General features: G+C 41.1%; 1 protein-coding gene across 3 annotated transcripts in view; it reads right to left on the reverse strand.

Annotated features, from left to right (window-relative positions):
• Positions 1-884: 884 nt before the first annotated feature.
• Dync1i2 (dynein cytoplasmic 1 intermediate chain 2) overlaps positions 885-22024 on the reverse strand; it is a 50101-nt gene continuing 28961 nt past the window's right edge. The window contains exons 7-17 of one of the 3 annotated variants that reach the window (XM_051167173.1): positions 16889-16984; positions 16476-16638; positions 16266-16365; positions 15670-15795; positions 14683-14829; positions 14205-14318; positions 13783-13916; positions 12696-12840; positions 5475-5615; positions 3324-3449; positions 885-1748 (exon numbers count right to left, since the gene is read on the reverse strand). In XM_051167173.1, the coding sequence (XP_051023130.1) occupies positions 1635-1748; positions 3324-3449; positions 5475-5615; positions 12696-12840; positions 13783-13916; positions 14205-14318; positions 14683-14829; positions 15670-15795; positions 16266-16365; positions 16476-16638; positions 16889-16984 (1406 nt within the window). In that variant the 3' untranslated portion in view covers positions 885-1634. The remainder of the gene's footprint in view (positions 1749-3323; positions 3450-5474; positions 5616-12695; positions 12841-13782; positions 13917-14204; positions 14319-14682; positions 14830-15669; positions 15796-16265; positions 16366-16475; positions 16639-16888; positions 16985-22024) is intronic. The other 2 variants (XM_051167172.1, XM_051167171.1) reach the window with 2 other exon arrangements.

Consider the following 22024-nt stretch of genomic DNA (forward strand, 5'->3'; position numbering starts at 1 on the left):
CACTTTCTTCTATAGAAGAACAACTTGAGACCAGTGACCATTTGATTTGCTACATGTCAATTTCCAACCTCACCCAACCTTGATTCCCCCTTTTTTCTAGTCCTTTTCACAGAATAAGAGTAAAACCATCGTGCCATTGAGTAGATGAATTCTTGCACAGATGGACAGTGGGACTCTGCTGACAGGAACTCTGGAGTTAGACATCACTACCATGAGATAATCTGAGATGGTTCTTTATGTAACAGGCAACTATGTGGGTCAAGTCATGAAAACTAAACATTTGAAAGTGGAGAAGAAATGGACACAAGGTTAATAATTTTAGAGCTAGGGGACAAGCTGGAATAATGTAATTAACAATTCATAAACATAAGGTTCAGGTTTGGCTAACATTTCACATCTCTCAGAGATGGCAAAGCTAAAACTATCATTTGGGTCTAATGTTCCTGGTCAATTATTCCTTACAGCACAGAGTTCTAAGAGCAAGAGTTATGTACAATTCTCTCTCAACAAATCCTTCTTATAAAAGCCAAATTAAAAGTCCCAACTCTGATTTCTAATCTTTTAGTTGAAGTTCTGTTGAGTGAAGAGTTAAACACAGGAAGATCAAAGGTAAGGGCAACTTGTAAGCCTTCAAGATGTGACCCCACCCCTTCCCTCCTCCTGAGACACGTGATTCCCAAACAATGGCCATCTGCCTTGAAGATCTGTAAAGCTGTACTAGCCACGCCCAAGACGTAGAGGGGATTTAACTGCAGAACCTGCGGCCAGCTGCTTGTGGCTGCTGCACCCACGGCAAGCCCCTCTCCAAGCAAGCAGTCCACCCTCCGAGAGCTTCCGCGCACGCCGGACTCCATCGGTGCAACTGAGCATTTATCCTTTTGAACAGACATAGGGGGAAGGAAGGAAGAGAGCCAGGCAAAGCTGGCCTAGGAGGAAGCTTCCCCTCACAGGCTATCCAGCGTGAGCTCACTGTCCAGAGATGGTGTGTGTGTAAGGCTGCTGGGATTCAAGGCGGCTGCTTGCATGAGGAACTTAAAAAAATTAACAAAAATTTTATAGGAGAAAATTTCAAATTTCAAGAAGTAAAAAGTGAAGATTTGAGAAGTTAGCACATACTTGTTTTTATTTATAGATAACTATCCTAGAACTACAGAGAAGGAAAATGGCATCGGAGTGAGACTTACAAGAGGCAGGCAAGTGCATGCTGGGGCTGAGACCAACGCTCCTACACAGCTAGGGCAGTGAGAACAGAATTGACAAGGGATTATGTACTGTCTTGCATAACAAGGAATTGTGGTTTTTTAGAAATATGCAGAACTTATTTACTCTGTGCTTTAGAAATAATTATATATAGTATTACAAGTTGAAAAGAATCCAAAAGAATATACACTTTTGTGTTAGAATTCAGAAAAGGCTGCATTCTGTAAAGTTGTCAGCTGTATTAAAAATGACACCAATCCCAAACAAAATGAATATAATATAAAAAGGGCACTGTAAGCTTTGCTTCCTGCATTAAACCAGTTTACCCATGGAATTTCCTTTTAACACTCATTTAATCAGAACCATGCAAATGGCTTAGGATCTACTTAGTCATCTGTGTCAAGTTTGCTAAGGCTACAGTCCACTTCTCAGGCCTAAGCAGGGATGCGAGTAGCTGCCTCCTCCTCTGCGTCAGCTCGGTTTGCATTAATTTCTGCGAGTGTTCGGCCAAATCTTGTCCATTCATCATTTCGGGGAACAGCAATCTGCTGTTAAAAGAGAGACAATGCTTGCTGAGCAATGAAATAAAAGTTCATCTTATCTACTATTACTCTGTTTTCAAATAATTTTTCCAGTAAAAAGTAATAATTGACCTCAAGGGCCCTTTCATAATTACAGAGACTATAATAATGATTTACAACATTTCAAAACAAAAGGTGTTTGTAAAACATGTCGTGACAGCCTCAGAAATGAATCTGTTGTTACCACCACCAGTGCGAGGACACAACACGGATGCTTTGTAAACAGACTTCCTGGCGCCTCTCTGGGTCTTGCTGATGGAGAGGAATGCCTTCAGTTTTTTGGTTTTTGGGTTTTTTTTTTTGTTTTTAATTGAATATTTTGCACCACTGCTGTATGAAATAGTTACTTTATTTTTTTCTTTTCTGAGACAGGTCTCTCTCTGTAGCCCGGGCTGCCTCAGTCTGTGGCGCTCTCACGTCAGCCTCTGGAGCACAGGGCTTGTGTGGAGCATCAAGTGCTCTTTCTTGATGGTCTGACTTCTTTGTCAGAAGTTACAGTGCACTCAGCATAGGGCTGGGTGAGGACAGACAAGAAAAAGAAGTTTATGGTGCTTTTGCCTCACAGAAGTTCCCTATAGTTGATCTTCTATTATTATAGAGACTAACACTGGTACAGATCATCTAATGTGGCTAGGGGGACAACTTGCTTCTCAGTATACAAGACCTCATAGGGAAGTTACTAGGCAGCCAAGTGTGACAGTTTACCACAGCTGAGCATCACTAATCACAGCTTTTCTGTAGGAGCGAGTGGCTAGTGACCACCTGTCAGCCAGCGCGGATGCAGAACAGCTCTCTTCCCCAAGGTCTGATTGCTACAGCCACAAAGTATCAGGACAAGACAGGAAATAACGACACAGAATGTCCAGAAGGTTTAGTCAGGACCAGACAGCAGGACCTGAGCCCTGTGTCACTGGACGCTGCTCCACAGGCTGCTGCATGCACAGTGCACACACATATACTTAGGCATACATATACACATTAAAATTTTGGGGGGAATGGGCTGGAGAGATAGCTCAGCGGTTAAGAACACCAACTGCTCTTCCAGAGGTCCTGAGTTCAATTCCCAGCAACCATATGGTGGGTCACAACCATATGATCTGACGTGCATTGTATACATAATAAATAAAGAACAAAAAATTTTTTTCCTGGGGAAAAAGCTATCGAAAGATGGTATCTTTTATTCCTATTATTTGACTCAAACAAATCTATAAATACAGAAAAATAAAATTTTATCTCAGTATCAATTCTATAAAACTCCTCCACACGCAATCGCACACTTCCTTTTCTGTCTGAAGAATACCTAGCAATGTAGGAATCTATAAGCATGGTACTGTGTAGTATGGTGTTACTCTCACGTCTGCTGCACGAGGGCTTAGGATACCCAGTTAGAGACGGATTCAGAAGTTGTTTCTGCAGTGAAAAGCATACACCCACGTAGATTATACAATTCATGAGCCACACTGCTGGACTCAGCTACCACGGTACTGTCATTACAGTGTCACTAAGCAGATATGTCAAAATTATAGGCAGCAAGTTTCATACCTCTCCCACATCATATATGACAATCTGTCCTTCAGAATCGCCCACGGCGATCTCTCTTCCTGAGTGGGTCCATCTCACACGGTTAAGAGCAGGGTTGCCCTCCACAGAAATGCTGGCAGTCGGCACCTACGTCATTTAACACACAGCAACTAAACACTTCGTCAGTTTCTAAACATGTACAACAACAATTCTCCTTCAATCTGTGAGAGTAGACAACGCATTTTGCCCCTTCCTCTCTGTTCAGAGATTGATGATGAGCACATTATGATTGGGGAAATACCCAGTACTTATCCAAGACATCTTCACGTGGTTGCGTGTATGTCCTCAGTAAAGGGGTTTTGGATTTAACTTTGTTAAGAGTCAAGCTGCTTAAAAACATGAGACTAAAACCCATCTTAAAAAGAAAATATTTCCAAGGTGCTCATAAACAGATCGCAGTTCCGTCTCAGAGAACCGGAGTTACACCTGCAACTTGTGCATCCTCAGGTAAAGCCAGTTAACTCAACAGACAGCAGCTCGGAAGCTTCCAGAGCCCTGACCCTGAGGAGGCAGGAGACCATGCCTATGCAGCTGTGGCAGGCTCTGGGTTCTGGCTGCACCTCTGCCACACTTGAGGAACGCTTGCTCACTGAGGCAGACCAAAGAACATAACTAAACTTGTTTGAAATATGACCAAAGTATCCTTCTTCAGTCAGTCTTTTCCCGAGTGATTAGGCCAGAGATATTATGATCAAACAATTAAGAGAAAGAGCCTCATTTCATTACGGCCATAAATCTTTGGTAGGAAAAAAACATCCAAACTAGGAAAGTAAATGTGGAGCTGGGCGTGGTGACACACGCCTTTAATCCCAGCACTCAGGGAGGTAGAGGCAGGCGGATCTCTGTGAGTTCAAGGCCAGCCTGGTCTACAAAGCGAGTCTAAGACAGCCAAGGCTATGCAGAGAAACCATCTTGAAAAACCAAAACCAAAAAATAAAATAAAATAAAATAATCTTAGACAGGGCATGGTGGTGCATGTCTTTAATCCCCACACTGGGGACGGTTATGGGGGTGGGAGGCAGATGCAGGAGGACCTCTGTGAGTTCAAAGCCAGTCTAGCCCACACAGTGAATTCCAGGGTTATCTAGTGAGCTTGCCAGATAGATAGATAGATACATAAATAGATAGATAGATAGATAGATGAATAGTAGATAATAATAGTATTAAAAATTCTTGCATTTTCCAATATATCTCTCCCTTCCTCATCTTTGTATAACCAAGTACGGGCAAAGATGCCACTAGGAATCAGGAGAGAGAGATACCAGTGACTCTTCCACAACCAATTGACAACTGGTCGCATCCCATCAGTTAACCAGGGGCAATACGGGGACCTAAAAACAATTTAAGCCTCTTTAAACTTGCTAAAGATAACTCCTAGACACAGTTAAATTGTAGTGGGAAATTCGGTATAGCAATTAGGCAATGTAATGGCTTCTGTGTAGTTATTATTATTTCTGGTGCTGGGAATTAAACCGAGGGTCTTGCACATGCTAAGCAAATGCTCTACCTCTGAACTACATGCCCAGACCTTGGGTTTCTGAGACAGGGTCTTGCCATATATGTAGCCTCTAACTTGTGATGCCCTTGCCCCTGCCTTCCAAGTGCTGGGTCTACCTGCATGTGCCATCACGCTCAGCTCCACGCTCACTTTAGAGTTAATGGCACACGATCTTAATCCTTCATGGAAAAGGACATCAAAATACATTTCCTTCCTTTCAAACATGTCAGGCTAAGACCAGCATTTAGGATGATGCACAAGCCCATCAAGGCTAATGGGGATCTCAGAATAAAGGTTACCATACTTTGATAATCTGCAACTGTCTGTTTTCTAGCCTAAGAATGAAACATATTCCAAGTCCCCACAAGACTCTGCCTGGACAGGAGACACACGCACTGCTGCTTTTCAGCAGTAAAGAATGTCCCGGTGTTCACGGCAGGGCCATTTCTCCCTTCAGCTCTGCACAGCATGCTGTTTGTTATGTAGGGTACAAAGCTTATTTGGTTTCTTTGTGATGACACTACAATCACAGAGCACTTTTACATTCCTTGGGATAAAAGAAATTTCACAAATTATTCAATAAATCTGCGATTTTCTGTTATTTTGCTGCTCACCTCTGTGTCGTTGTTGAGATTCCACAGATCCAGTCTCCCCATGCCGTCCACGCAGGCGAACAGGGCTGGGTGGGTGGGTGACCACATAACATCATAAACATAGTCTGAATTATCTTCAAATGAGTACAAAGGCTTGTTATTCTGAAAAGGAAAAGTTAATTCTTAGCACAGTCAGCATACACGGTGCACAGAAGTCCTTACCCATTCAACACCGACGCACGGCGGAGATCCTACAGGCGTACAGCTTCATGCCAGCTCAGGCTACAATGCCTCCCTAATTCACCATGGAATCACCTGGCATAATGAACTAAGAACCAAGTGGCAGGTGGCATTTTCTTTCTAACTAGTAGTGGTCATGCCGTCTTTGAAAAAGGAAAAATAGAATAAGCCTCAAAACACGTGTCAGCGAGCAGTCCCTGGAGGATGGCAGCAGAGGCACTGGACGTCTTGAATTGCCTAGAGCTCTTCCTGCGGAGCAGATAAAGCAACAAAGATGGCAAAAGCAAAGGCTCACAGTGTCTCCAGCAAAAGTGAGCCAGGCTTTGGCTGTAGGCTGGGGAGCCAGGCTCTACCAACTACAAGACGCAAACGGTACTAGCATCTGTGTGCTAAAAAGTGACTGACAGCTGCAGCACAGACGCTCGCTCACTATGGAGAGACCAGGTCAGCGTCTTTCCATGATCACGGAACAGCACAGGTGCAGGTGATGTAAGCAAGGTCTCATGCTGGGTCTGGGCCTCATACACTGACAGGCTTGAGAATGGGTGTGGTGCGGAGGCTGAAAGACAGCCTGGGGAGGCAGCTCTCCATCTGCCATGTGGGTCTCGGGGCTTGAACTCAGGCTGTCAGACTTGGTGGAAAACACTTCTACCTGTAAAGCCATTTTATAGGCCCAATAGAAACTTTTAAGTCATGAACTTAAAATTTTAAGATATAGGTCTGGAGAGAGATGGCTCAGTGGTTACGAGCAGTTGTCTGTTCTTCCAAAGGAACCAGGTTCAATTCCCAGCACCTATATGGCTGCTTACAACTGTCTGTAACTCCAATTCCAGGTGATCAGACACTGTCACACCAATGCACATAAAATAAAATTAAATAAATTTTTAAAATTTGAAGATGACAGTTAATGTCAATATCATGATTATTGGAGTAACCCAACATGCACCAGTCTCTGAGTTCAAGCACAGTACTGCAAAAAAGGCCAAAGTAATGAACATTATACACGCTGCAAACAAAAACATTTAGCAACACCACTTCACCCACTGGAAGGTTAAAAGGCAAAACATCAGAAAACTCTAAGTGGGGACAAGGATGCAGAGCAGTCAGACCTAAGCATGCTGCTCCTGGTGGGTCAGGAGCTGCTGGGCTCACAGATTTGCCAGGTACTAGCTCTGCAAGCTGAATACACATCCAAGTCCTCTGGCCAGGCCACTCCACGCTAAGTATATGCTTGCAGAACTGCTTATGGCCACTAAAAGACGACTGTGGCCTGGTATGTGGCACATACTTATAATCCCAGTACCCGGAAAGATCATAAGTTGGAGGCTAGCCTGGGCTCCACAGCAAGATTCTACCTAAAACAGAAAAGACAACTCTAACTATTCTCCTAGCGGAAGTGAAGTAGCCCACACAGTACATAAACTACATTGTACTCACATGGCTGCAAAGAGAACGCTCTGTAAGCACACTCTCACTTTAACCACAAACCCACAATCGGAGTGCTCATCAAGCTAGGATGAGTACAGACTGCTTTTTACAAACCCCAAATATTAAAAAGCAATATGCAAATACACTAAAACATTTATAATAAAAAGAAAATTGCTAACTGTCTCAGGAAATGGTTAGATCAAATATTTAATCCAGTCAGTGGATTGTTATATAGCTTGGGTAAAAGATCACAATTTTAATTATTAAAAAAATTTTGTTTGTTATTTCAAGACAGGGTAGCCTTGAAACTCATTCTGTAGACCAGGCTGGACTCAGAACGCAGAATCTACCTGCCTCTGCCTCCCAAGAGCTGTGATTAAAGGCATGTACCACTACCACCCACTTGAAAAGATCACAATTCTAAATATTATGAGGAAAAAAAGCAAAATGTCCTTCAGTTTAAAATGTGACTATTTAACAACCCTTTTCTAGTTTAATTTTAAAAACATAGTTATCTAATGATTAGCCAGAGTTTTGCCCCACTGAGAAAATGCACATATTTAACACCAAATAATGTTTCATGGTACAGTAATTTAATATATAATATTGCAAATTAAAATCCCAAGTGGAACATTTTAAATATCTTTTTAAAGTGGTATCGTCCCTTCCCTTGAAGAGCACTTCTGACTAAATGGCACGGAGGCCGCAGGACAGCTGGAGAGGGGTGGGACCCAGCCTGCACCCAGCTCCGCAGCTCTGAGAAAAGTCCATTTCCTTGTCTATAAAACAGAGGCTTCAGATTGGTGCTTCTGAAGCCTGACTGAATGCTGAGTGTTGGAAGTGTAGTGTTGTGAGGGTCTCGCTCTTGGGGTCTGATTTCATGGGTCTGGTTGTCAGGGGCACTTCAAAGTCTAAAAAGCTGCTCCTGTCTATGACTAAGAATGAGAACCTCTGAGCCATATGATGCATATTAAGTCTCTTATTCTGACTTACAAATGACCAGCAAAAACATATTTGCCAAAAGGAAATCAAGACGAAGGGCTTCTGTGAAAAACAGATAGCACTGGAATAAACAGAATAATCATTTGGTTCTCCATGGTCAAAGGACAGGCCACACAGTTTTTCCTAAGCGCAAGGTATGTACTGGTTGAATGTTGTTGACCTACAGTTCATGTCTGTCTAGTGCTTGTAAATCAAACCAGGTTAAACAGCTTATAGTGGACTAGGGTGGGTTACATCTACTAAGACCGTGTCTTAAAAGAGGGAATTTGGATGCAGACACTTAACGAAGCAACAGGTTCAGCCAGTGATGATGACCAAGGCAGAGACCCGAGTGATGACAGCTATAGGCCAAAGAACACCAAGGACTCCTGGCAGTCACCAGATGCTAGAGACAGTACGGATCAAATTCTCAGACCCTCCAAGGGTAAGCGGCCCACCCACACCTCCTAAATTGACAGCAAAGGTCTGTTACATAAGGCGCTGGTGCTAAGCTGCTCCAGCAGCAGGAAGAACCAGATACACATAACTGTTTTCAAAGCAGGGGTAATGGGGAAGTTTTAGATTAGCAACAAGCGTCTCCGCAGTCAACACATCAGGATCAACAGTGCGCTGGAAATAACTATGCCCTCCATTTGGATGGTAAGAGAAATAAACAAGTTTCCTTGAAAAGAAGTCATTACAGGGCTGGAGAGATGGCTCAGAGGGTAAGAGCACAAACTGTCCCTGCAGAGGACAACACAACACCCACATCCAGGAACCTGCCTGTCACGCCTACTCCAGAGCACCCAATGCCTCTGGCCCAGTGCTCATGCACACATACCCACATGCAAACACACACACACACACATCATTTCAGGGTCAAAAATAACTTCCCATAATGCCCGGGTAAGGATAACCTCTGCTGGGTACAGCTATTAGAAGTACGGAAAGCCACTCTTGGAAGGCAATGAAGACAATCCCATTTCAGCACTGCCCAGGAGACAGGGAGTCTCAGACAACAGATTGCGAGAATCACTACCCCAGGGCAAGGCTCTCTTTACTTGAAGATGGATAAATCAAGCTATCTTAGCTTGATGCCGCTGAATATTCAAATGATAAAACTCCTTTTGTTCTAATTCCTTGCTCACCAAGCAATCTTCTGATTATAATTTGGCTTCCCATGTGGATAGTCTACAGGGAAACAATGAGCTGGCCAGGGCAGCAGGAAGATCTGGGCCCTTCTGGCAGTTAAGTTTCTGACTGTAAATTAATAAATCGACATTTTCCAGTGTATCAGTGTCTTAGGAGCCTGTTGGTTACATTCAGCATTCCTTTGTCTAATCAATTCCAGTAGCTGACAAAATTGAGTTTCTAAGTATGCAAAGGAGGCTAGACACTGGCCTGGGGCAACTTACGGAGGTCTGGATCATCAGTCAGCCTTCCTTGAGACATTTGCTCAACTTCAAAGCACATTTTCATTTTAACTTGTGTATTATAAGAACATTTCTTTTTTATTTGTTTGTTTGTTTGTTTGAGACACGGTTTCTCTGTGTAGCCCTAGCTGTCTTGGAACTCAATCTGTAGACCAGGCTGGCCTTGAACTCACAGAGATCCTCCTGGGATTAAAGATGTACACCACCCCCGGCCAGCGAACATTTCTCTTTCTGTGCACTGGTAAGCTCTTTCAACCCAGTTTAATGCTTGTATTGCTGTGAGTTAAGCAAGCACACTGCCAGTCTAAAGATGGACAAGGAAATAGTGGACTGTGACAAGGTTAAGTTGCAATGGATTACAAAAAGCTAAAACCTATTTTAAGGAATGACCCTATTAACAAACTTAACTCTGCCACTACAGTGAATGTGGTTCTGAAAGGAGAAAATACTATGTATGCATTAAGACATCATCTCCTGAAAATACTTCTTTTGATAATCACCTATGACAGCTGTATTAAGATGTGCTGGAAGATTCAGCTAATTACCAGGTTAGACCTGATAGTCCCACCTTCCAGGTTACCCCAAAGAAGCTGCCATTGCTCATTCATTCTCCCTGCTGTATTTCAGACCCACTAATGCACTTGTATTGTGGACTTTCAGTTTGGTGCTTGGGGATTTTAAAAGTGTCTTCTAAACATTATGGAAGCAGTTGGGCATGGTGGTGCATGTCTTTAATCCCAGCATCTGGGAGGGAGAGGCAGGTGGATCTCTGTGAGTTGGAGGACAGCCAGGGCCGTGTAGACAAATCTTGTCTCAAAAATAAAAAAACAGAGCCAGGCGTGGTGGTGCACACCTTTAATCCCAGCACTCCGGAGGCAGAGGCAGGTGGATCTCTGTGAGTTCGGGGTCAGCCTGGTCTACAGAGTGAGTTCTGGACAGCCAGGGCTACACAGAGAAGCCCTGTCTCAAAAAATAAAATAAAATAAAATATAAAAAAAAAACAAACAACACAAAGTTAAGCAATATGCAGACAACCATGATCATCTACTTTTGTGTGTTTTCTATGCTGCAAATTGCTAAAGTCTATAAGTATTCAGAGCAATCTGATGAAGCAGGACTGCGGGGCTAGGTTGTAAACTTCCCAAGCAAGCTAAGATAGAGACTGCCACACTGAAGACCGCTTTAAAGTACATTTGAGGTAGTGCCAGACTGAGGTTTCTGCTGTCCACTTTTACAGGACTTACACAAAAAGAGAAAAAGGAGGAATCCTGTCTGGATACCAGGGGAGAGCCAGGTCTTAAGGGACAGAGAGATACCTCAGGGTCTAGGGACCCTCTCTTCCAGCTCCGAGGGCAGGAGAGCACATAAAAAGGAGAGGCGGGGAAGCAAGACATGTGCATTCATACACATACACAACACACACCTCACACAAACACACATAAACAAAAGCTACTTCTATGTTGAAACACAGAAACAAAACCATGAGCTATTAATGGAGCACATGAGTGGAAGCACAAATCCAAAAGCCTGTCAGTCTGCTCTCACAGGGAGCTCACTCCCCAACAGGCACGGTGAGCTCCACGTGTGCAAACCCTGTTCAAGTATATTCAAATTTGAAGCATAAAGGAAGCTGCCAAATTGAAAATCTGACATTTAAAAATCAAACACTCAGTCACCAAATGAAGATTCTTTCAATACCAAAAAAGGAAAAGGGCTGGCCCAGAACTCAGCAAAGATATAATGTCTCTCCTGACTCCAACAGGGCTAGTCCATGAGAAAGCACACCCAGAAATCTTACAATACATGGATATTTGAAGCCTATATGGAAAGGGCAGGTTTTATCTGTTGTTGTTAGTTTACATCAAACCAACATTTATCTTTGGAACTCTGTATCTTGCTTTGTTTACTGGCACATTATGTATTTCCCCATACATACAGAGTGGCAGATCATACACAGCTGTGCTTACGGCTATGCTGGACATTATTTTAAGCACTGTTCTAGACATTTCCTTCATTAGACTTAAGGTAAGTGCTTGTTTCGTGTCTGTTGATGTCAAAGCTCCAAATGCTCAACTTTAAAAGGCAAGCTTTGCAAGGCCATTTTCTACGTCATTTTATGTTAGACTGAGAGGGGGCACCGAGACAGGACAAGAGTGAGCCACCAGATCACTCTGGATGCTGAGGCCGGGGCTTAGTAAACACATGAACAGTAGCTCACGACAGTAGTAGGTATCTTTTAAAAAACACTATATTTCCTCAAAGATCTTTAAGAACCACAGCATGCCTCTCAGCATTGTTCCTTGGTAAAGGATTCAAACAGCCAACATTACGAGAGAGTAGATGGACAGGAAAAACAAAGCCTCAAACGCAGCTTGCATAGACTAGGATATACTGAGTGCGTGGCTCTCCTAGCAACACTATGATCCTGCAGGAAAACTGGAAAGCAAGCGAGTTACATTTATAAAAAAAAAAAAAAAAAAGGTCCAGCAAAATGACAAAGTCTCCCAATGAGGCCATGCTCCCTATGAGGCCACGCTCCCTAAGCTTTGCTAGGCTAGGCTACACTCACTGGAATTACTGGAGGACTAGGAAAGACTTCCTTCACTAAGTGGGTGTTTCAAGTAACTGGGTAACTAAGCCTCAATAAACAAAACTGGTTAGATTTCAATAAGAAAACAAACAGGTGCCTTCACAACAACCTTACTGATTCAAGTTTATTGTGTGGCCTATGGTACAGGACTCACTGCAAATGGTCTGTTTTTTCTCTATTTCCCATCAGGTCTGGGAGCCACTGCAGTCCTGACCGAAGCCTCTTAGCTCTCCACAGAGCAAATGAATGTCTTTGTGTGGGGCTGAATGAGGGCGTATAGGCTACCCAGGGGCTTCCTCCCAATGACCTCAGAGTAAACAAATCTTTGCTTGAAAAGCCTAAAGTGGTAGGAAGACTAATCTTCAATTTTTTTGTGGGGTCACCCTATTTGTCAGCATCATACCATCAGCATACTTTCACACTGTGTAACTTTTTTTTTTTTTTAACCTGGTTTTACTTATCGGGAAACAATTCTGAGACGGCTCAGAGCTGAGTCTTTCCCTGCAGTGTTAGAGCACCACCTTGTGTCAGAAAACTGACCAGATGAGCAGAATGCTGCATTTCAGATACCTTAGTTGTCCAAAGTTTTACTGTCCAGTCAAATGACGAAGTGACAAACAGATGTGAGAAGTCGACTGCTCCAACGGCCGCGTGACAGTGAATTCCAGTGATGGGTCCCTGATGCCCCTCAAACATTTCACTGATTCCAGCTTTGCTATTTCACAAAAGTGAAAAATGTTAGGAAACTCTCTTGCAATTATACCATATTTAATTTTCTTAATATTTTTATTTATTCACTTTTAAGACAGGGTCTTAAGTAGCCTGAGCTGGTCTAGCACTTAGTATGTAGGCCAGGCTAGCTTTATACACAAACAGCCATCTTCCTCTGCCTCCAGAGTGTTGAGATTAAACGCCTGCACCATCACACCCAGCCAATATGTATCTTATTGTGGGTTTATATACCAGACCTTGATTTAATTTCAAACACAATTCTGTGTTCACAGTTCATCTGCATAGCTTATGCCAAATGCCACTGTGTTCAGATTTGATAACACTACTAATGGAGTGGGGACATAAACACCATGCTGTTGACAAGAGAACACAAAAGACCAGTATCCATCCATGCTGGTAGAATTAGGACAAAGGAATGATTTAGATCAAAAGCTTCGGAGTGAAGGTGATCTGTATTGGGAATGAAGTCCAGGTGTCCAGCTAGACAATTTCACAACAGACTGAAGGGCAGGGTAAATATGACTCAGGCTAACATATGTAATGGCATTGCTATACCATTATCAGCGGGCCAGGACTACAACTCCAAGTTCAAATAAACCCAAACAGAAAACAGGTGACAGTCCCATTGACAAGCCTGAGGGCCAATATGTGGTCCATGCACACTGCATTCTAATTGCTGAACATGCCTCCTACCAGTAACTTCTGTGAACACATGCACATACAAATCCCTACAATACACCATAGCCCACACAATCCAAAACACGTGAATCCAAGCTACTATTGTTAAAAAAGAAATTAAGCTTTAGGTGCTTGAATTTAATGTCACAAGCCTAAGAGAGGATCTACTTAAATAAAGAACAAGTTATTTCAATGAAATGACTCAAGGGAAAACTTTTAAATAATGGCTAATTCCCGTTAGGTTTACCTGCCATGGCGACATGCCGTGTACACAGAACCTTCTTCACTGCCCACAACAAAGTTGTTGACATCTCCAACAGGGAAGGACATAGATGTCACAGCTACGGCCTTTGACTGCTTATGAACCAACTCCATGCTATCCTACATAGAGAAAAAAGGAGAAAATTGTTCTGGAAAGCTTTAATTTCAAATCTTCATTAAAAACTTCTAATTTTAACTGGTTTACAAGCTATTGTTTTAATACACTATTATTATAAACCTACCTCAGTTAAATGAAAAAAGGGTTGATATATGTTGGAATTATCAACGTACACCTATGTTTATGTGTAAGAGTATAAAAATAGTTTATGATGAAATGCACACTGCAGTATATATGTAATTAAAGACTATCATTAATTTCAAATTTGCATGTTTGTAAGTTTCCCCTACCTGTGGATGGGAAAGCATGTCCAAACTCCAGGAACAAATTTTTCCATCAGTAGAGATGCTAATCAGATTATGAGCATTCTGTGTTCCAACAACATTTACACAGTAGACAGGGTGCTATAAAGACATGAAAAGGAGTTTTCAGAGGGTTTTAAAACAAACAAAAACAAATCCCAGATAAAATTAGTCTAATTTTGAGTATTTCATTTCATATCAAACCAGTTTTATAACCTGACAGCTTTTGTCTTCTACCTCCTGGGAGTTGAACCCAGGACCTTAAGCATTGTTGAGCCAGGACTCCATCAGTTAGTTTGAATTGCTCTTACATTGATTAATAAAAGGTTGTCTTAGAAGAGAGATGATCTTCTGATATACACAGCTCCCACATACAAGGAAGCATGTTCGGACCCCACTCTACCAGGTCCTCCCACAGCCGGTGGGGAAGGCATGCCCAAGTCTAATGAAGTAACTAGTTACTCACTGTGTGTGCAGCAGCTGACAGTGGAGTTCTCTGCACAGGAGTTCTTTTATTGCTACGGTTATCCCAAAGCACAATTTGGCCTGAATATGTACCACCAACAACAAGATTTGGATGAAATTTTGCAAATGTAGCAGACATTACAGCTGACTGCAAAAAAGTAGAATTTTTGTATTTAAGATTTAAGTGGAGTCTGATGAAATAGGAAAAAACCCTACTAACTGAAATAGTCCCTCTTTACTACTTACAGTATTAGAATTTTTAAAAAACAGTCCATTCCATTTTAATTTTCTAAGAACAAAATTAGAATTGTTTTTGTTCAATAGTCAAATGTGATGTTTATATGTTTACATAATTATCAAACAAAATAAAACCTGCTTCAATCAATTAGTTTTTAAAGGAAAGCTGGCCTGTGACTGACTTCTTACTGTAATATGACAGTTAAGAATATACTAGTTTTCATTCAAAGTGCTTAATTTGGATTATGGCATTATTAAGATTTTAAGTTATACAATCACAAAGAGTCACAAATTCTAACCTTTTGCTAAATCCATTTTTAAAAATCTACATCTGCTTCCTACTTCAGCCACATGGTTTTACTTAATCTAGTTGCAATTTCTCAGGCCTTGTTTAGGTGAGTCAGCAGGCTGATGGCTAGTAGTATATCCTGCAATAATTCCCTGAGAAACTCCCCATGGGAAAGACATTTTCCAAAAGATCCCTTCCATATGGTCAATCACAAGCACAGAAAGTCACAACTGCAAAGGACTGTAGTGTGGCTGAACACTAGCGATGCTAGGAAAGCTATAAAAGGCAGATTATATTGACGTGAGAGTGGTCAGCTTTCTGCTCGGCAACTGTTTGCAAACACAGCGTGGCTTAGTAAATGACAAGCCAATGGGATTGTGTTGACAGGGAAAGAAAGAAGCCCGTGTCTAAAGTCATGACTGAAGCCGTAGCCGTGGGAAGACAGCTGAGTGAGCATCTTACCTGGCAGTGGAACACATACTCGGGCGTAGTCTTTTTGTACTTCACGTTCCACACGAGGGCCACACCATCAGGCTCATGAGGAGCCTCTTCATTGTTATTATAGGAAGCTACAAGTAACTCTGGATACTGCTCACAAGAACCAAAGAGAAAAAAAAAAAAAAAAAAAAAAAAAAGGGTTAGGAATTTTATGTTCTTAGCTGTCTATCAGATTTTTCTGAAAATTACCTTCATAGTTAATACACACTAAGAAGTCAATCCAATTTTAAATTAGCACAGTTTAACACTTAAAATGCTTAAATGTTAAAATAGTTCATTAAAATGTTTAAATTTTATATCAGGTGTTCAGTGGGTGATTAAATTAGAAAACTTATGCTTGGGCATAAAGTCTTGAATTTCAAATCTAAAAACAGTTCCAATTCTTCCTTCCAAGGCACACAAGTCAACATGATAATGCCAACGTTAGAGCCATCACCTGTTATTACCTATTTTAAATGATACACAGACTTAATTACAAACAGTGCTCCAACCAAAATAAAACTGTATGCTAATTAGAACTAACAAGTGAGTTAATGACAACCAGTTTTGCTCTACTTTACCTGAGATGACCAATCCAAGCAACTAACAACCCGATGCTTTGACCAGCGCTCATCAAAAAATTGTCGATTTAATGATAGCTTAGCACCTGCTTGAATTTCCCTATAGAAAAAGATCACCCCCCACAAAAGACAGCGTTACAACTTATGTTACTCTTAATATTCACATAATTTAAGGCTACAAAAACTATGATCTTAGGAATCAAACATTACCCTTCTTTGTCTTCCAAATCTCTTCCACTGTAGTCAAAGAAGATGTTAATTTGCTCAGAAAGGGCTCTTTCTACAATTCTTGTAGAATGATCAAAGAAACTTAAAAATTCCTCTGAGTGTAAAATTTGTTGCTTTTCTTCTTCAGTTAGTTCATGTGGAGGAGCTGGGGGGAAAAGGGGAGGGTTAGGTTTTATTTTAAAAGTATGATTTAGGCCAATTAAATCCTGTCAGCTCACTGTTACAGTTTGGTTCAAGAACTGCCACACATTCTTTTAAAATGAAGCTCACCTCTTTGATTTAGAGCATTTTATTCTACTTTAACTCACAAATAATAAAACAAGTTTTAAGAGGAATCAGAAAAACCGAAAACAAAAAATCAATCACAAGAAAATTTCTTAAATATGCTAAGATACCTTTGCTATCACTTTCTTCATCTTGTTTTACAGTTTTCTCCTCTTCAGGTTCAACAGGAGGTTTAGGAGTCGCTACGTCATCTTCCTCCTCCTCATCTGATCAAGGAGGGAAACAATAAACAAACACTAGCTTAATACAGACAGCTGGCAACCAGTTCTGATGTAGCATCTCAGAAGCATCACAACTCCCTTCAGGTGAAGCAGACCCTCCGGGTGAAGACCAGGTACAAACAACAGGAATTTCACGGCACCAACTTAGAGGATGAAATGGAAACTCTAGATTTGTGGAGAGATCTGTGGTACCTCATCAAGAGTTACCCTAAATTCTGTAACTATGTAAAGCATCAGGAAGCTACAAGTAGGATGAATTCCTTGCGCACGTCTTTAAAAGCTAACAAGCATTACTATCCTAGGCAGAACACCATGTGATTCCTACACAGTTGTGTAGCGCATGCTGACACATTAATGCTGCAGACTGAAGAAAATCAAACGTCTGAAGCAGCCCACAGAGATGGCTGCTTACTTGTGATCTGAAACCATCAGTGTCTGATGGGTCTTTCTAGGACATAACAATGCTTACATTAACTCTCAGGTTGTTATTTGAGAGGCAGATTTTAAAGATAATAGCTTGGAGATCACATTTTCTATTCTGTCATTTTTAAATGCAAGTCTCATTATCTATCACTGTATGATGTAGCAATAAGCACATAAAACAGTTTTCTTTAATTTTAATAAAAATAAATGGAAATATGCAATGTTTATACAGCTTTTTAAATTATCAAATCTCATGAATCCCCAAACCAGTATATAACAAAATAATTTATTTTAAAATGTTACAGGACATATAACTCCACCATCTCCTTAAGCTACAACCCAAGGTAGATTTCATGAAGAAAACCAAAGATTTTTATTGCTCACACACATTTCAGTTGTCGATTAGGGAATGGCAGCAGGCATCTGCAACAGAGTGCATCCCCAGTAATGAAAGCCTATTCAGAAGGGGACTTTCCTTGTCTGTTACAGTCATTTCCTTGACCCATGCACAAAATGACCTAACACACACACACACACACACACACACAACCTACACAAAAGAACGGTCAAGGATGGGAACCAGCTGCCAAGTCATGGTCCCAGCAGCCAGGCCAGCTGACTAGATAGCAGCAACCAGATGGCACTGCTGGGATTGTGTCTTTCTGCGGCAAGGTGGCAAGGGGATGGCATAACATTCTTCCGCTTGACTGCTTCCAATGCTGTGTCTCTCCCCAATGGTGAGCCTGTGCAATTACCCACACTCCAGGAGGCTGCAGACAAGCCTTTACCCTGCAAACAAAATGCAGCTTGTAGGCCACACCAGCTGCCAAACCACACACAGTGTTAGGTTTAGAGAGCTAAGAAAATCTGTCCAACTCTATAGTATAAGCAATAAAAATATAGCTGTACCTGTGCACAGAAAGCTTTAAATGACACTGTATAACGCATACAATGATACAACCTCCAACTTAATCAGAATGACAATGACGTATGCCAATCGTACATTACTTGAAATTGAGCGATTTTTACGTCTGACAAGTTTACAGAACTGGGATAAATGGCACGAGTGATTTCAATATATGCTCATACTTTTGAACCAAATGGTGAAGGTTAAAATTTTTCCTTTCAAGGGCCTCAATCAGCCACAAAGGAAAACAGTAATCACTGTCTTTTCAGCCAGCCCAACCGCATTTGTCAGCCCTTTCTCCGTCAATGCAGCCAGAGCAATCAACCTGCCAAACATTCAGAATGGAAAAACAATCTGAAAATACAGGGTATAATGCACCTGCCAGTGAAAATGGCCATTTCAAGAAAAGCTAGTGATCTCAGTGACCCTGCTGAGGAGGCGGTGGTGCAGAGGGGAAAGAACACGTAAAAGAATTCTTAGCGATCTCCACTCTGTTGCACACTGACACTTCCTTACAAAGCATGCCAATTACAGCTTTTGTGCTACTTAAAAAAATGAAAGCTTTTTGGGGGGCAAAATAGTCACATAGAGAAACAGAAAGACACTACTCCTTCTTAGATGAATTCTCATACACAAAGGGTTATTAATGTGAAAACAGTGTGCTTGACGGTGACTCTATCTTACCCTATTCCGACATTAGGATGAGACTCTGCCATAAAACAATTGGCAGGATACTGGAATAAAATAATTTAATTACATTTACTTATACGTTGACTTCTAGACTAACAGGAGATTCTATTTTCATGAAAAATTTAGTATGAGTGTTGCTCTCATACAGTACTGTGGGGTTTTTTTTTTTAATACTTAGTTTGAGAAAAAATATATCTTACTATTTGCAAATGCTATCAGCTTTCCTAGTCAGTTCTATCAACTGGCAGCTTCACTGTGTGTACACTGCAAACTTAAGGATGTAGGCATCAGCATGGACAAGCCATTCTCCAGGATGGTGAGTTACAAGTTAGTCTCCTGGCCACAACGCCCTCTGCTCTGTTGCACTACACCACTTAAGTGTCATTCCCACAGACGAGCACCAGCTCCTGCCGCAGTACATGGAGCCAGCATATTGTAGTGCTAAGTGACCTCCTAATCTGCATACTTAACAGGAAAGATGTTGTTTACAGAGACTCTTCCCTTCTGAAATAGTACATGTAGGTGAAGTGCGTTGGCGTTGCTCTGTGTCTGTCTGCTATTGAGCATCTGCCAGGCCACACTGCAGCTGGGTGGTTAGCAGCAACTCACCGCTTAGAATGTTATTTCAGAATCAATGAACACATATTCTTTCCTACAATGATTAAATATAATTAGTACTTAAATCAAGCTTCAGAAAGGTCATTAACCTAAGTCATTTTCCAAGAATATAAAAGCAAGTATTAAGCTGCTCTAAAAAAACTAAAAATGGACTATTTTTGTTATAAAGAATATCTTAAGTAATCACCTACATATATGCATATATAGACATATATATGTCTATATATAATACTTACACATATATAGTAGATGATTTACTATATATGTATATATACAAAAACATATATCTATATATATATAAAGTGTGTGTGTGTGTGTGTGTGTGTGTGTGTGTGTGTGTGTGTGTCTCAAGTAAAAGAATGTTCCTCTGAGTTGATATGCCTTTCTTACTAAGAACTTTTACAACCATGACCAATGGATGTCATAGGACCACTAATATGGCCCCAAATGCAGCACCAGAGTTGTAAAGACTGTCTCGGAGACTTCTTGTTACATGATAAGCTTACTTAAATACTTAACACGGGAGGACTGGAAGGGAGCAGGAAGACTGCCATGCCACATCAATGTTCTGATGAATATTCATTACTACATGCTAAGTGGTTAACTCCATGCTTTCCCTGACAGAGAAGCTGAGGTTACAGGCTGAGGAGTACAGAGTGCAGAGAGGTGGGGACGCATCTCCTGTCAGTGCGTGCTAAAACTAGCTTTAATGAACCACTGAGCTCTTAGTTCAAGTTAACACCAAAACTGTGATGCGTTTTGGTGAGATGGAAAGAAAAAAAACTGTTCTGTAAGTGAAGCTGCACCCTGAGACAACAGCAAGGAGTTGCTAGAATAATCAGCAAAGCGGTGTGTTGATCAGTTAGTCATCTGTGAAGTGGGTGGCCTCTGTTCAACTGAAGGAAGGTGTCTTTGGAACAGGCTCTCTCACTTACACGCACTCACACTTAGGGTGTGTTTAAGAAGCCACAGATACACTTTTGAATAATTCTACAATAGCCTCATTTCAGCAGAAATATGCACTATCTTAGAGAGCACATGATAATCAAACATTGTAGCGTATAGATCTCTTGTGATTTTCAGCATCAAGTTAATAAATCTCTTCACGAGTGCATTGCTGTTCAGGAAATATTACTGTTGGCAACCAGTTCATTGTTAATCTAAGATGATTTAATATCCTATGATAAATTTCTAACAAAGCAGGGAATTTGCTGATCATAAAAATGATTCAACTTACAAAACTTCAACTGATGAATAACCCTGTAAACATCTATCAACAGTGGGAATTCCCCTGTCAGCAGTTTAAAATTCTAGACCAGAGAGGGATGATTTTCCGTTAATATTTTCTTTCTTTTTTTTTTTTTTTTAAGATTTATTTATTTATTTATTATGTATACAGTGTTCTGCCTGCATGCACACCCGCAGGCCAGAAGAGGGCATCACATGACATTACAGATGGTTGTAAACCACCATATGGTTGCTGGGAATTGAACTCGGAACCTTTGGAAGAGCAGGTGGTGCTCTTAACCACTGAGCCATCTCTCCAGCCCCCCCTTAATATTTTCTAAATAACCTTAAACCCTATCTATCTATCTATCTATCTGTCTGTCTATCTATCTTTCTATCTATTTATCTATCTATCGTGTGTATTATGTGGGCAGGCACATGCCCATATGTGCCATGATGCACATGTGAACGTCAGAGGATGACTTGTGGCGTTAAGCCCACCATGTACGTCTTGGGGATCAAAGTCAGCCATCAGGGTTGGAAGGTAGCAAGAATCTTTATCCACTGAGCCACTCTGACCACCCTTATAAATCTATCTTCCTATACTTTCAAATCAAATGAATATTTATGACAATCTTCAATAGGAGAAAGTTATATCAGTGTATTGATAAGAATCATTCTTTTCTTGGGTTTGCTTTTTTTTATATCTTGAATAGAATCACTTGTATTTGCTTAATAATTTGGATTTTCAATAAGGGAAACAGAGCTGACAGTTTAATCACCAGTATTTTGAATTTAGATATAATGTTAAGGGGAAAATAAGAAAGGGATAATAGCATATGCCATCTACTTTAATATGGAATTTGTTTCAACAGAGTCTTTATTTTTAATCTTTATTTTATATGTATAATTGTTTTGCCTGCATATATGTCTGTGGCCCACGTATGTATGTGCAGTACACACAGAGGCCAGCGATAGTGCGGCCTGCTGGGATTGAGGTTACAGACAGTTGTGCTCACATGATGTGCTGTAAATCAAACTCAGGTCCTTTAGGAGAGCAACCAATCCTCTTAACCACCAATCTCTCCAGCCCCTTCACGTATCTTCTGTAAGCAGAAAATTTGGATTTTATTTTGGTTATATTGGTATCACTAGTAATC

The sequence above is a fragment of the Acomys russatus genome, chromosome 24 (genome assembly GCF_903995435.1).
Source record: "Acomys russatus chromosome 24, mAcoRus1.1, whole genome shotgun sequence".
In the NCBI taxonomy this organism is placed as follows: domain Eukaryota; kingdom Metazoa; phylum Chordata; class Mammalia; order Rodentia; family Muridae; genus Acomys; species Acomys russatus.